Source organism: Fistularia commersonii, chromosome 27 (genome assembly GCF_037954325.1).
Source record: "Fistularia commersonii isolate RoL2024-O1a breed Wild chromosome 27, RoL_Fcom_v1.0, whole genome shotgun sequence".
Taxonomy (NCBI): domain Eukaryota; kingdom Metazoa; phylum Chordata; class Actinopteri; order Syngnathiformes; family Fistulariidae; genus Fistularia; species Fistularia commersonii.
In genome coordinates, this window is record NC_141310.1 from 9529758 (window position 1) to 9542842 (window position 13085).

The following is a 13085-nucleotide window of genomic DNA, read 5'->3' on the forward strand; positions in this document are numbered from 1 at the left end:
CTGGGGTTGTTTTTCAGGAGCTGGGCTTGGCTCCTTAGTTCCAGTGAAAGGAACTCTGAAAGCTTTGGCGTACCAAGACTTTTGTGCTCCCAATTTTGTGGGAACAGTTCGGAGGCGGCCACTTCCTTTTCCAACATGACTGTGCACCAAAGTAAGATCCATAAAGACGTGGATGACAGAGTCTGACTGGCCTGAGTTTGAAAGGATAAATTATTATAATTGTTATGTGTTCATCATTCATCATTACAGATGGCAAGTTGATGGAACAGTTGCTTGCGATCAACCTTATCTTTTGGAATTTGTCGATAATATGGGGGATAATGAGGAGGAAGAGTAACTTTCATGCAGGATGTCCTGTGTTTGAAAAATCAACATCTCGTTTCGAGTCAGCCCAACTTAAATACACGTTGACATTTCAAACCCCGAAACAAATTCCACTGTTAATTCCCCTGTGGGGTCGTTTCAGTCAACCTAAATCAGACAATGTTTGCTTTGATGGATGGTTATTCTTCATATGCATCCATTTGGTGACTTACGTTGTAGCTGAGAGGCCACCAGACAGGATCATGTAGAAGCCATCAACCAATCATCCAGACCTTTTACATACAGCACCTTTAACTGTAATAAAATACAATCTAAAAGGCCTTACAAGTGTTTGATAAAACCCTTCATGCTAGAAGTAAATTCAAAAAACCAATGTGGGACCAGTAATTGAAAACAATAAAGATGACTGATTGATACAATAAATGTTAAACAATAAAATATACAAGCAATAAAAAAACTAACATTGTAAGGGTGACACTGACTACAACCATATAATTTATCACTGAAGAGACAATGAAATAGAAATATATTTTAATAATGAAAAAAAATCAAAAATGTTCTTGACACATGTAATTTGTAATCAAACACAAAAATAAATAAAGAAAAGAAAAACAGATAACATACTTGCTCAAACCAAACATAAGAAAAAAAAAATCCACACTAAATCAATGGTTTTCACTTTTGAACATATCGGTTTTTCAGATCCTTCTTGAATCTATTTCAGTATTTTGAGGCGTAACAGTTAAAAGCGGCATCACCAACGCTTTTGATTCTTTGATTCTCCTTATTCGTAATCTAAAAATATTTCTGTTGAGGTTTCCCAGTGCAAGTAAGTGTCATATGAGCCTGTAAAAGATTTTAAAATCAATAAGAAAAACTAATCGGTGGAAAGATCCGAATGCGGTTTTCAGTCCCTTTGTGTTTCGTTCGACATCAGTGCTAGAACTACAATGATATAGCATTTAAAGAGATTTATTTTCAAAAGAAAATGTGACAAAGACGAATGACTTTCCCCAGAAAACTGTTGTGAAACGATAAAACGGGAAGCATCATCTTTGATGGTACGAGGTGCTGCTAAAGGTGCTGCTTTGTTTTACCGAGGCAGATTGAAATTGCGACACTCTGTACATAATCTTCCAGAACAATCCCATGAGACCTAATCTTGTTAGACGACACACACAAACACAGACGCACTCACAGAGTCAGATCCATACACACTTTCACCTCGCTTTTGTCTCCCTCCGCACCTGAAAAGTAGCACAAACAGACCTACTAACCTCCACCTGCCGCGGGCACGATGTCACCGCCTGTCACTGAAAGATGACCCTCTCACTTTTAACGTGACCCCAAAAGCAACGCGTCTCCACGGGGATGATCACTTTAGTTGTCAGATTTTGTGCTGCTGCTTTTGTGTGAGCGACTATGTGGGATTAAATAGACACATACTGATGGCAGCTGATCCTGGTAGCTGACCATTAGTGAAAAAAGAAGGGATGGGGAGGACATTAAGTCAATGATGATTAAGAGGGATGGAAAGACAGGGTTTAAATCAGGGGTCTCAGACTCGCGGCCCGCGGGCCAATTGTGGCCCTCGTAACAATATTTTGTGGCCCCCCCTGCCTGAAATCGAATCTTTGTGTTAGTGCGGCCCGCGTGTTTTTTCTCACATTCATCTGGGGGTATTATACAGTGGGTTTTAAAAAAAAAAATGGCAAGGAAAAATGAAAAGGTAACTTTGCAATGTAATTTTTGCTTCAAAATTTGAAAGCAAAATGATTTTTTGATTAAAAAACCTCTGGTGGCATTGTTAAAACGATCTTTTCTTATTTCTATAAAAATAAAAAAAATAATAAAAAACTGCAAAATGAAAAAGATTGATTTAATAGCCAGAATAGCCACCATTAGCCTTGATGCTACCAATCAATTTTCTAATAAATTCTAGTGGCAAATTTTCCCACCGTGACAAAATTTTCTCATTTGACTCAACACTATTTTTAGGGTGTCATTTCATCAATGCTTTTTTAATATTCATTTTTAATATTAATTTGTCATGTATTTTTTAGAGGAACAATTCATTAAAAATAAAGATTTTTATAATTTACCTGTTTACCTCCTTTATACTAAAACAAAGGGAAAAAATTGGACTTAGTGTTACTGCAAGGTAATGATTTTACCGGTCCGGCCCCCTTGACATCAAATTAGGCCGTATGTAGCCCCCGGACCAAAATGAGTTCGACACCCCTGCTTCAAATTAATTCAGCTGCACTTTGCAAGGGAGGGATAGAGACGTTTGGGAAGGAGGTACATGAAACGTGTGAACAGGAGGATTAGGAGCTAGAGTGGTTTTTGGAGGAACAACAGATGGATTTGGAGAGAGGATAAAAGAAACGGAAAGAAAGTAGGAGTGGTGGGTAGGCAGCGGGGAAGAAGAGAGAGGTTGAAATGAAGGAAAGACTGCTGCTTTAATTTTCTGAAGGCCTCGCTCTCTGGAAATAGCATGCTCACGGAGAGGAATCAGGGAATAACACACTGGCTTCACCTGCCAGAATTGCCCTGCTGGTCTTGTCAAAATGGACACAGATCAGTGATTCATACACACAAGAAACATGCGTGCTGTACATGTACACGCATTCATGTGAACACACACACAAACACACACCCACCTAGATCATACTCTTTCATTCTCCCACTTTCTGAAGCCATCTCACAGAGAGCCATCTTACAGCGCCACAAATGGATAGGAGCAAGATTCTGATCTGGCTGATCCAGCCCTTTGCTGTATGGATTTCCTTATAATGACATTGTGAGGGAGATAGAGTTTGCTTCTGTAAAACAGAGGGCTTGGATCAGCAGAACGGGTGCGGACGGGATCGAAACTTGAACAATATTCTGCCCTGGTAATTTTTGTCTTATCTGACATAGGCATGAGCCTACGCACACACATATGCACACACACACACACACACGCCGACACACAGGTGCTCGCACATGAAAGGGACAAACTGACATGCATCCAACAGCACAGTAATTGAATTCATTGGTACCTTGACAAGAATTTCAGGGCACCCACAGCAACTGCAACGGAATACTAACTAAGACAATACTTAGACAGCAGTGCGATGACTTGATATTAATTCTGCTGCATCTTTATAAAATAAGATCTACATTTCGATGCCCTCTGTAAAATGCTGGAATCAACAAAACTTAAGCTTTAGTAACAACCGACTCTCAGCAAGTGTTTGTGTAACTTTGGCAAACGGCAGACACATTTTTGTACCTGACCCAAAGCACTTCATTATCTCCGAGGTCCGCCTCATGCTGAATTATCCAAAACATCATTCAGATCATTCTGGATTCCCGTGAGTTCCCCAAATACCTCCAGGCGCATCCGCATCACCTTGTGCACAGTCCAATTTTTTCCTCCTTCATTTGAGAGAGACTTTCTGCCAGGAGGTGAATTGGCATCATTGATGCCGAGACATTTTTTTTTTGTCCCATACTTTTAAACAATTTGTCCCAATCGTATACTTATTCGACCACCTGATCGACACAAAATGAAATAAAACGATTCAGTTCGTCCCCCTCCTCCTTGACCTTGACGTTACCAAAAAAGGCTCCACTCGAAGGCACAAAGAGAAGATGACAATGTTTTACAGAAACCTATTGGAATTTTTTGGACCGTTTAACCCCCAATCAGAGCAACTAGTCAGGTGAGTCATTGCTGACAGGTCAATTTTCTATCCAACAGTTTCTCTTTCCCACATAATAGAAGTACCAGTTCCCAGTGACAAACCCAAGTCCCGCAGCGATTCCACACTTTTTCAGTTGGCGAAAACCTTCTCGAAGCAACCTGGGTCGCGTCAGTGCTTTTCCCTTTCCTCAAGAAAAACGGGAAAATACACTCAAGAGTTCAGTTCTTCCTCGTTCGACGATTCAAATGTAGCCGTTAATTCTTAAAATATTATGAAGTTTTCAAGCAAAGTGCAGAAAGCTTCTTGTTTATCCCCCTGAACATGAATATAAAGCGCCAGCATACTTCAGTGTCATTACATATTTTTTGGGAGACAAAGGTACTTTCTGATCCCTCCAAAAGGGAGTTCACAGTCTTAGCCTAATTTGCAATAAATTGAGGTTTTGCAGTACTAGAACAATATCAGACCTTGACCTTGAATGACTACGCCTCTGTGATTGTATCTTCATTATTTTGCAACATCTAGACCTTTATTTTATTATGCATTCTCTTTGACTATTTGTGTATTTATGCCTTCATGGATACACTGTGACAAATTGCATTGAGAGTTTGTCTCACCTGGGATTTGCAGGGTTCTTAGGGTTGGTTATAAAATATTCAGTGCAGGCTGCAAGGCCTTTTTGTCTTTGGCTGAGTTTGGCCAGTTTGATATAAAGTGATGTTTGCTCAGTAAACACTCCAGGGAGTTGTGTGGTTTTGTATTTAAATTTAACCATGTTTAGTGTCACAGTGAGCTTACCGAGATTGTGTAATGTTAGAGAGCATGAAAAACAAACATTAAAAAAAGTGAAAAACAAATCCCTGAATGAAGTGATTGAATGAAGTTGAATGTTACGATACCTGTTGCTCAAACCCAGATTATTTTTATATTGTGAACCAGGTGACAAGCAAATAACGAATTACTGGCTCGATCATTGGCATCTCCTTGAGATATATAATGACATTTTAATGCCGTATGTCTTTGCCCAGGCTCGTCAGTACACAATCACCTGTGTGATATTGTTAGGGTGTAATTTATTTTCATTTCCAATATTTACTTCACTAATAGTTCACACACTTTTAAAGTGTGCCCCCTCCCTTTTTTTTTCCTATTGCCTCAGATTGAGCTCCACATCTTTGCTCATTGAATATTTTAGTTTGAAGCATCTATGAACATGCTTTTTGACATCACAACATTCGAAAGTGTATATCCTTAGTTGAACCTATTATTTTATTCCGTCCTTAAGGAGAGTGCAACTGCATATGTAACATAATTTTACTGCCAGAATTATATAAATGTGTCATAATTATATCTATCTATCTATATATATATCTATATATATAGGTTTGTGGGAGATGCTGGAGCCTATCCCAGTTGTCATCACTGACTGTACATGCATATGTCCATATGTGTATGTGTTTCCTCACCTAACACAATTTGAAAAGAAAGCAAGCTCTGATTAAATGCAAATTATTCAGAAGCCGCAGTGGATTGTTCTTCTAGAATTACATTTTCAGAGAAGAAAAATATTCAGGAAAAATGATCACCCTATTAAGGTCGTACATCTTTCACCCCAAATAAAACACATCTGTTGCTGTAAACGTTCCAGCTCATCAACTACAAATAGCGATATTCAAGGTTGCAGGGAAAGAACAGAAGCCATGTTTCAATGGGGACTGATGTTTTTTTCCCTATGCCTGAAGGCTACATCTATGTGAGATTATTATTAGCAGAAAAAAAAAAAAAAAGGTTCATGCCAGGATAAAGAGTGTAAGGTTGGTGAATGATGGCAAGATGTGCTCAATGGGTGGTGTGACAAGAAATGAAAGAAAATTGCCATGCATAAAATGAAAAAACTGAAAACAAATCTGCCAGAGTCTGGATGAGAGTGGATAAGTCATGGTAAATCACATTTTTGAAATAAATAAACTGAACCTCGAGCTTTACAGTTTTTTTCATGTCAAAGGCGTGATTGCATTTTTTTTTTCCCCAAAATGTTATCCCCGCTGATATGAAACACGCCAGGAAAGCTAAATCTCAATCTTGTGAATCCATCCATATTTGACTATGACAGATTTGTGTGAAGCATAGCAATTATTCTTTTGCTTTTTCAAAGTTTGAAAATATTGAACTTTTGCTAGTAATTGCCTTGAAGTGAAGCAATAACATGCTTCATATTTTTTCCCACCAATTTCCTTCAGTGTTAACTCTATTGTCTGTTTTATTGTTGTTCCTCCTTGGAAACCAGTCGTATTGATAATTTATCAACATAATAAAAGCTCCATGCAGATAACGCCCAAAAGACTATGCAGAGTGGGCTGCATAGACCCACTTTTTGGCAAGGGCTGCCTTGCAAGCAGTAGTGCAGATTTTACTCTAAATCTTTGCCTGCGTATGTATTGATGAGAAGGAGGTATAGAAAACAAGCAGAATTTTATTAGATAGAGAGAGAGGGAGAGAGAGCGAAAGAAGTAGGATAATATATGGGGCCGTGATACCTTTCCTCAGGGCTGTCAGGGCTTTATGCTCCCCGTTACGGTGGGTTGCACCGCCTGATGACTTCATGGAGGTTTTCATCAGCAAAGGCCTCCGTTGTCCACTAAACGATTAGACGGACAGTCATTTGATTGTGATCGCCGGGCATTGATCTGGAATCAATTTCAATAGTTTTGACCTAAGTGACGTGATGTGTTGAAAGACAGTCCCGTGGCATTACGACTCCGCTTTCAACAGGTTTGTGTTTTTTTGTTTGTTTGTTTGTTTGATATTAGTTTGTTTGTTTGTGTTTTTCTCATGATGTTTTCTGCTCTCTCCCTGGCTCCCTCTCACCCAGGACAATTTTCCAGCTGGAAATCCAGAGCGGCTCCAGGATCTGAAGTCCACCGTTGATCTGCTGACCAGCATTACATTCTTCAGAATGAAGGTTGTATGTATACGTGTATGTGTGTGTGTGTGTGTGTTTACAGCTTTTAGTTATTGCAATGATCTCTTGGGAAGCAGGATGCTTAAAAAAAAAATCGAAAGTAACATAAACATGATGATGAATGATGTCGGAACACCGTGGTAACCGTAGTCAGTGCGGTTCTCATAGATATGTTGTCGTATATAAACTTTCATCACAGAAGTGCTGCGTCCCAACTGAGTGGACTGTGACACCATCTGTACTAGCCGCGGCCATAAAATCTCCCAATGCTCCTATGTAAACATAACTTGGATTGATTTCATGCACATTTCATTGAGGGGAAATCAATTCAATCCCATAATTCGTATTACCTGGCTTTCTATACAGCGCTAACCATCCAAAGCTAGTGGACGAATGGTTTAGTTACTTGACTGCAGCCTCATGTTATGTGGCTGCTTTTTATTTAGTTTGTTTTGGTTTTTGGTTTGTGTGTGTGTGTGTGTGTGTGTGTGTGTGTGTGAATGTCAGGGATGTGCACTGACCTGTACAGAGAGACTGACTAAAATGCTTGGCCCCTATTTTTCTTTTTCTTTTTTTTTTTTTTTTGTTTCCTCTCCTTTCCCGTCTTGCAACACTCTGTTTCCTGCTTTATGAAAAACTTGGCTCCATTCAGCTCTCTTTTGGTTAGAGTGTGGGTGTAGTGTTGGAGCAATGAAGCATAGCTAAGATGGCAGCTGTGAGCAAAGGAATGAAAACTGTCACTTCAGGTTACCAAAGCTTTCACTCCGTGTCATGACCATGGCTAGCTTCGCCGTGTAGAGGCTGCATTGCTGAATCACATAGGCTACAGTGTTGATATATAATGTACTTGGTACATAATGTACTTACTTAGATATACTTGAATGTAACACTGGCAACATGTCATTTATGCAAAATTTGCATAATAGATGGAAATAGCTTGCCCTTTTTCTACTTGGAAAACATGCATGACTTTAAATATTTTAAACATTTGACTTGGGATTTTTTGATTGCATCATTTCAAAAATGTAGTGGTGAAATGGACTTGGCATTTTGAATCAAATAACAGAGCATAACACAGCTGTAAACAATTCTAAGCCATTAACCAAAGGGTACTAATATTTAATGCACAGTGCATTGAAATATGTTGTAAAAGAATATCAGCCCTGTGTCTTTGTGTGGTCCTTTATGTATAATTCAGTTTTTGGTCTTGAGTAAAAAATTAAAATGAAGAAGTGTCAACCCGTTTTTTTTCATTGGTCAATGGTTGACTGGATGTATATAATTGGGATCACTCGTACTGCTTAAATCATGATTGAAAATGAATTGTTTTAAAATAAATATCAGGAGAGCTTCCGAGCAAAACTAGCACGAAGAATAGCGCCCTAAGGAACCTGCCATAGCTCAAAAGTTTTCTCTACTATGGGGATGAAAACAATTAATTTACCTTTTTAACTTGTTGTAACTCAACCCTATGAGGTGGATGGAAGCCTGATGAAAACACCATACCGTCTAATTGAAAGTAATAATTCATCTATTAAAAGGATTCAGGCAGCTTTTTGGGGGGCAATATTTTTCAGCGACAGCCTGCAGCAAAACAACAGTCAGGGAGTGATTTACACTGATGAGTTTTTCATCTCCTAGGCAATTAACCGCAGTCTTTAAAATATAATAGGGGTGTAGGGCCCGGTGAACATGCGCATTTTAGTTGTATTCCTGTTTGAATAGTAAAACCATTCATATCCAAATTAGACCCTGCACCCAAATCTGTTGTCTTCATTTACCCCGGCTTAATTTTTGAAAATTACTATGTTGATGGAAATGCATGAAAAACCTCAAATGTCAGTGGTGAGATGGTGAATGTGATATTGTAATTAATTGAGAAAATCATTGTGAGGCTATGGAGAGTTAGAAATTAGCTTTGAGAAATGAGCTTGTCGCGTATTTGTGAACATTATTAGCTGAAGTTAATGAGATGTTCTTTAAAAAAAAGACATAATGAAGTTGAGCTTAGTCTTCACCAATGTCGCTCGATGACAATATCCCTAGTTCGCCATTGTCGTTTCTGTAAAGATTTAATCTTCAGTGTCATTGGCACTTTCAAGTGTATTAATTGTCTCCAAAAAAAAAAAAAAAAACATGAGTGATGGAAGATCTTGGGTGGAATATTATTATATTTATAAATTGCATTTCAGCAGCTTCACATTTCCCAACAACTTCTTCATTAAGCAAGCTAGATTAAGATAACAAACCACAGTAATAAATTGCAGTCTTAGATTACCAAGTCAATTACAGAGGGCACCTCAACCTTTAGACCATTAGTGATAGTTACAATGAGTGTGTGTCCACCATTGTGTGTCAGCCCATTTACACGATGAGCGAAAACCCATACAGCTGAACTCGGCACATTTAGGAACTCCGAGGCTTCAGAGTTAACGAAATTATTGCCTATGACCATATTGGTCCCCATTATAGACCGCATTTTGATGGGGTCATCTATAAAAGGTAGGCTTTGAGAAGGAATGGTGAACAGCATTACATTCAAAGGAAGTGAAATCACAAAAAGGAAATTTGCTTCAGTTTAATGTGTCAGCAAATATGAATGCAATTCCAATGGCTTTTTAAATCATCCGCTGTGAAGGTGTGGCAGGCAAATCTCAACTGGACCAGATGATTTGTCTCTCTGTAACTGCAGTCTTGGAAAAAAAAAAAAAAAAGCAACTTAATGAAAATCACCCAGTTTTTTTGTTGTTTTGGAATCACGCCACTAGCAATTTTTGCCAATCTTGGGTGTTGTGTAAAATGAAAAAGCCACCCCTCCCCCTAAAAAACATTAAAATTGGGAAGTGTTTAATGTGTTTACAGTACAGATATTTTTTTTTGTGCCAATGGCAGATTGTCTCCATCCAAGGTAGCGCGGATAATTGAATTTGGTCCATTTGCAGGAGTGATGTGATTATTTTGAGGTGGCTTGAACTTTCTCAGTCATGTATGACAGTTTGCTTAGATAAGCCTAGGAGCCTATTAATCATGCGTGTGTGTGTGTGTGTTTGTGTGTGTGTGTGTGTACATGGACAGGTTCAAGAGCTCCAGAGTCCACCAAGAGCCAGTATGGTGGTGAAGGACTGTGTAAAAGCGTGTCTGGACTCCACTTACAAATATATATTCGATAACTGTCATGAACTGTACAACCAACTCCTTGACCAGGTAAGCAGCCTGTATTTCCTGTTTAAAAGCACTAACAGTTAAATTTCTGTTGTCCAAAAAATAGTCGAAAATGTGAAATATGTCCAAAGCTAACCAATCGCAGGGCTACATATAGACAAAAAAACAATCACTCACTCACTCATTAGGCGCAACTCATTTTTTAACTATTTAAACAATATTTTGATCTTTTTTACAGTTAGTTTAATCGCAGAATAGAAATGCAATGAAATATATACTGCAGTTCATAGACCTTGATAACAAATTAAAAAGCAAAAGATAAAAATTATTTCCAACTGCATTTAAATGGGATTAATGGATCAAAAAAATGATCAGTGACTTTTCTCTACTTTTGCTTTCTGAAAAAGATGAAGAGTGTCAGTTATTAGAATGTGAGTTCATCCTTCACATTTTTACCTTTTGTCTGTGATAAATTAAAGATGTGAACGTTTGTGCTTTAGGTTGATGGTTGACTATTGTGAGGAAATATAAACCCTATCCTGTATTTTTTGACATTTATCATTGAATAATGACACAGACTCTTCAATGTCTGTATAACAAAGAAATTCTTTGTCAGTTTTCACGGGCTAAGTTGTAACTGCACATCTTGATCATGACAATAAAAATTTTATATAACTTCGTACGAGCATAATATTTTATTATGTATTACCTAGATGCCTGCTGTCTAGTTGGGCTTGGATACAAGAAAGAAATGGTTGGGTAATGCTCATGTAGTGGCTGGATAAATTGCTTCAAGCTTTTCTTATGACCGTGATGGACTATTTATTGATCGCCAGCATCCTCTCATCACCGATAAAAAGGGTCATCGATAGTCACCATCTTCTGGTGCAAAAGGCTTTGCAGAGTGCCAGTATTGTCCAGGTAGACATGTGAAAATCACAAGCAACCCTGCTGTTTGTTGACTTCGGAGAAGTGTTCTGCTAACTTTTGGTGAAGAAACTAAGCATCGAGGGAACGGAGAGTGTATTAAAGCACCCATTAGCCTACTAAGTGCAAACCAATGAAGGATGTTTATGCTCTTTGGTTTTCAGATAGATGTATGAGCATGAAAATAATAGAACAGCATAGTGCATTTTAGCTGCTTTGTGTTTAAATGGCTTGGTCACGTGACACAAACAGTTTTTTTCCAGGAAGGAACCATCGCATCGTCTTAAGTTGAGTTTTATGTTATAAATAAATCAAGACCCCCAGGTGCAAGTTTACTTGGCCAGCGTTGGTCTTTCACGAAAGCGACCTGATGCAGCGGGATACTAGGCTTGATTTGTTCTGTAGTTTAGTTTACAAGGAGAATAGACACCGTACCGCAGAAGATCATTTCTTATTAGGTCTTAATATGGTGCAATCCTCTCAAAAGCTGAATAATAAGCTTCATTTGTTTAAACAGCCAGAGGGGTTGTAAGCAATTACCAAACCAGGGAGATAGACACATCCACTAATTACATCTTCTTTCACCACAGTATAACAGTAGACAGCCTCTCCATCAATGTTTCAGCCACAAAAGAAGAAAAAGACATCCTTACGTCTAAGCGGACCTCGTTGCGACTCTAAATTCACATACGCCAGGTACCCTCGCGCTCGACGGACGGACCTGATTCTGTTGGCGCAAACCAAACATTGACCAAGCGCCGTGACTTTAGGGCTGACACGGTGGCCAATCAGGCAGGGGAGCTTTCCAGCAGCAATGAAACATCTTGCATAACATAACGGAGCCCTCGGTGTGTGCCGGGACGGGAGAATTCTAACCCGACAGACTTTGAAATGGTAGCAAAGGAAGATTTAAAAAGGAAAGGATAAGAAGAGAGATGGGGGGGAGGAGAAAAGGTAGAGGAAGGTAATGGGAAAAGAACTGTCACTTTCTTGGAGGTCGTGCAGGATTAAATAACGTACAGAGATAGTGAAAGGAGACACAGAGCAACTTGTGAGCTACTTGTGAACGTGACTGTTGTTAAGAAGCCATGTTACTACAGATCTGTCACTAAAACGCATGTGGCAAATTTAATTGTATAGTTTGTTTTTGTTTTTTTTTTGTTCCCTTTGTGTTCATTTGTTTCAACCCGATTTCCATACCTTAACCCCTGCGCGTTCTCCCGGGGATCACATTCTACGGGAGCATCCTTCACTCACAGAAAGTAATCTGTATAGATTGTGGGGAATTGATGAGGAGCCGGTTGTATGCTAATGCCGATTCCTACCACATAGGGGCTGAAACTGCCAAACAATAAACATAAAGCCCTATTTGCTCTCTAGGGGAGTTATGCACAGCTATTTATCTCGCTGCTATTGCTCTCAACAGAGCGGAAGTAGTGTTACTACTCTACCACTGTCGGAATAGGACAGTATTCACCTCCTAGTACAACTGAGAGTAGAGCCCATGCTTGTTGTTGAGCGTAAAAAGGCGGCGGGCTACTTAATCACTTTTAACAATGTGGTTACACCTACTGAGGTGAATACAAATGAGCTAAGGGAGGCTACTGTGTTTTAACAGGATGCATATCCGCTTTAATCGTGATGACATAACCTTCAATGTCCTTCTTACACACACATACACACACAGTTGCACATGTGCAGTTGTGCACAGATAGAATTTGCATATCTGACTCACCACCTGCAGAGACATTTCTTTCATTATTCATGTCTTCAATTTAATAGAAATTTGCTCTTCTCCAAAGAGGCACGTCTCGTTGTGATGGGTCAGTTATCGCACACATAGCCGTGAAGCATCCCTCAGCAAACACAGCATCACAAATGCAGTCTCCCTCAAATTTACAAGTCATGAGCCATGATTGCAGGCAACTTTTCGAGCCTTCTCATTATTTAGGGATTCATGCTCGAGACCGGGAAATGTTGTTTTTTTTTCTTCTGCTTAATATAGGTCGCAGTTGTTG

The 13085-nt window shown here is 39.1% G+C and overlaps 1 protein-coding gene across 3 annotated transcripts in view; it reads left to right on the forward strand.

Annotated features, from left to right (window-relative positions):
* Positions 1 to 13085, forward strand: part of unc13c (unc-13 homolog C (C. elegans)) — a 108544-nt gene that overhangs the window by 49084 nt on the left and 46375 nt on the right. For all 3 annotated transcript variants that reach the window (XM_086175301.1, XM_086175303.1, XM_086175302.1), the window contains 2 exons: positions 6889 to 6978; positions 10054 to 10182. In XM_086175301.1, the coding sequence (XP_086031427.1) occupies positions 6889 to 6978; positions 10054 to 10182 (219 nt within the window). The remainder of the gene's footprint in view (positions 1 to 6888; positions 6979 to 10053; positions 10183 to 13085) is intronic.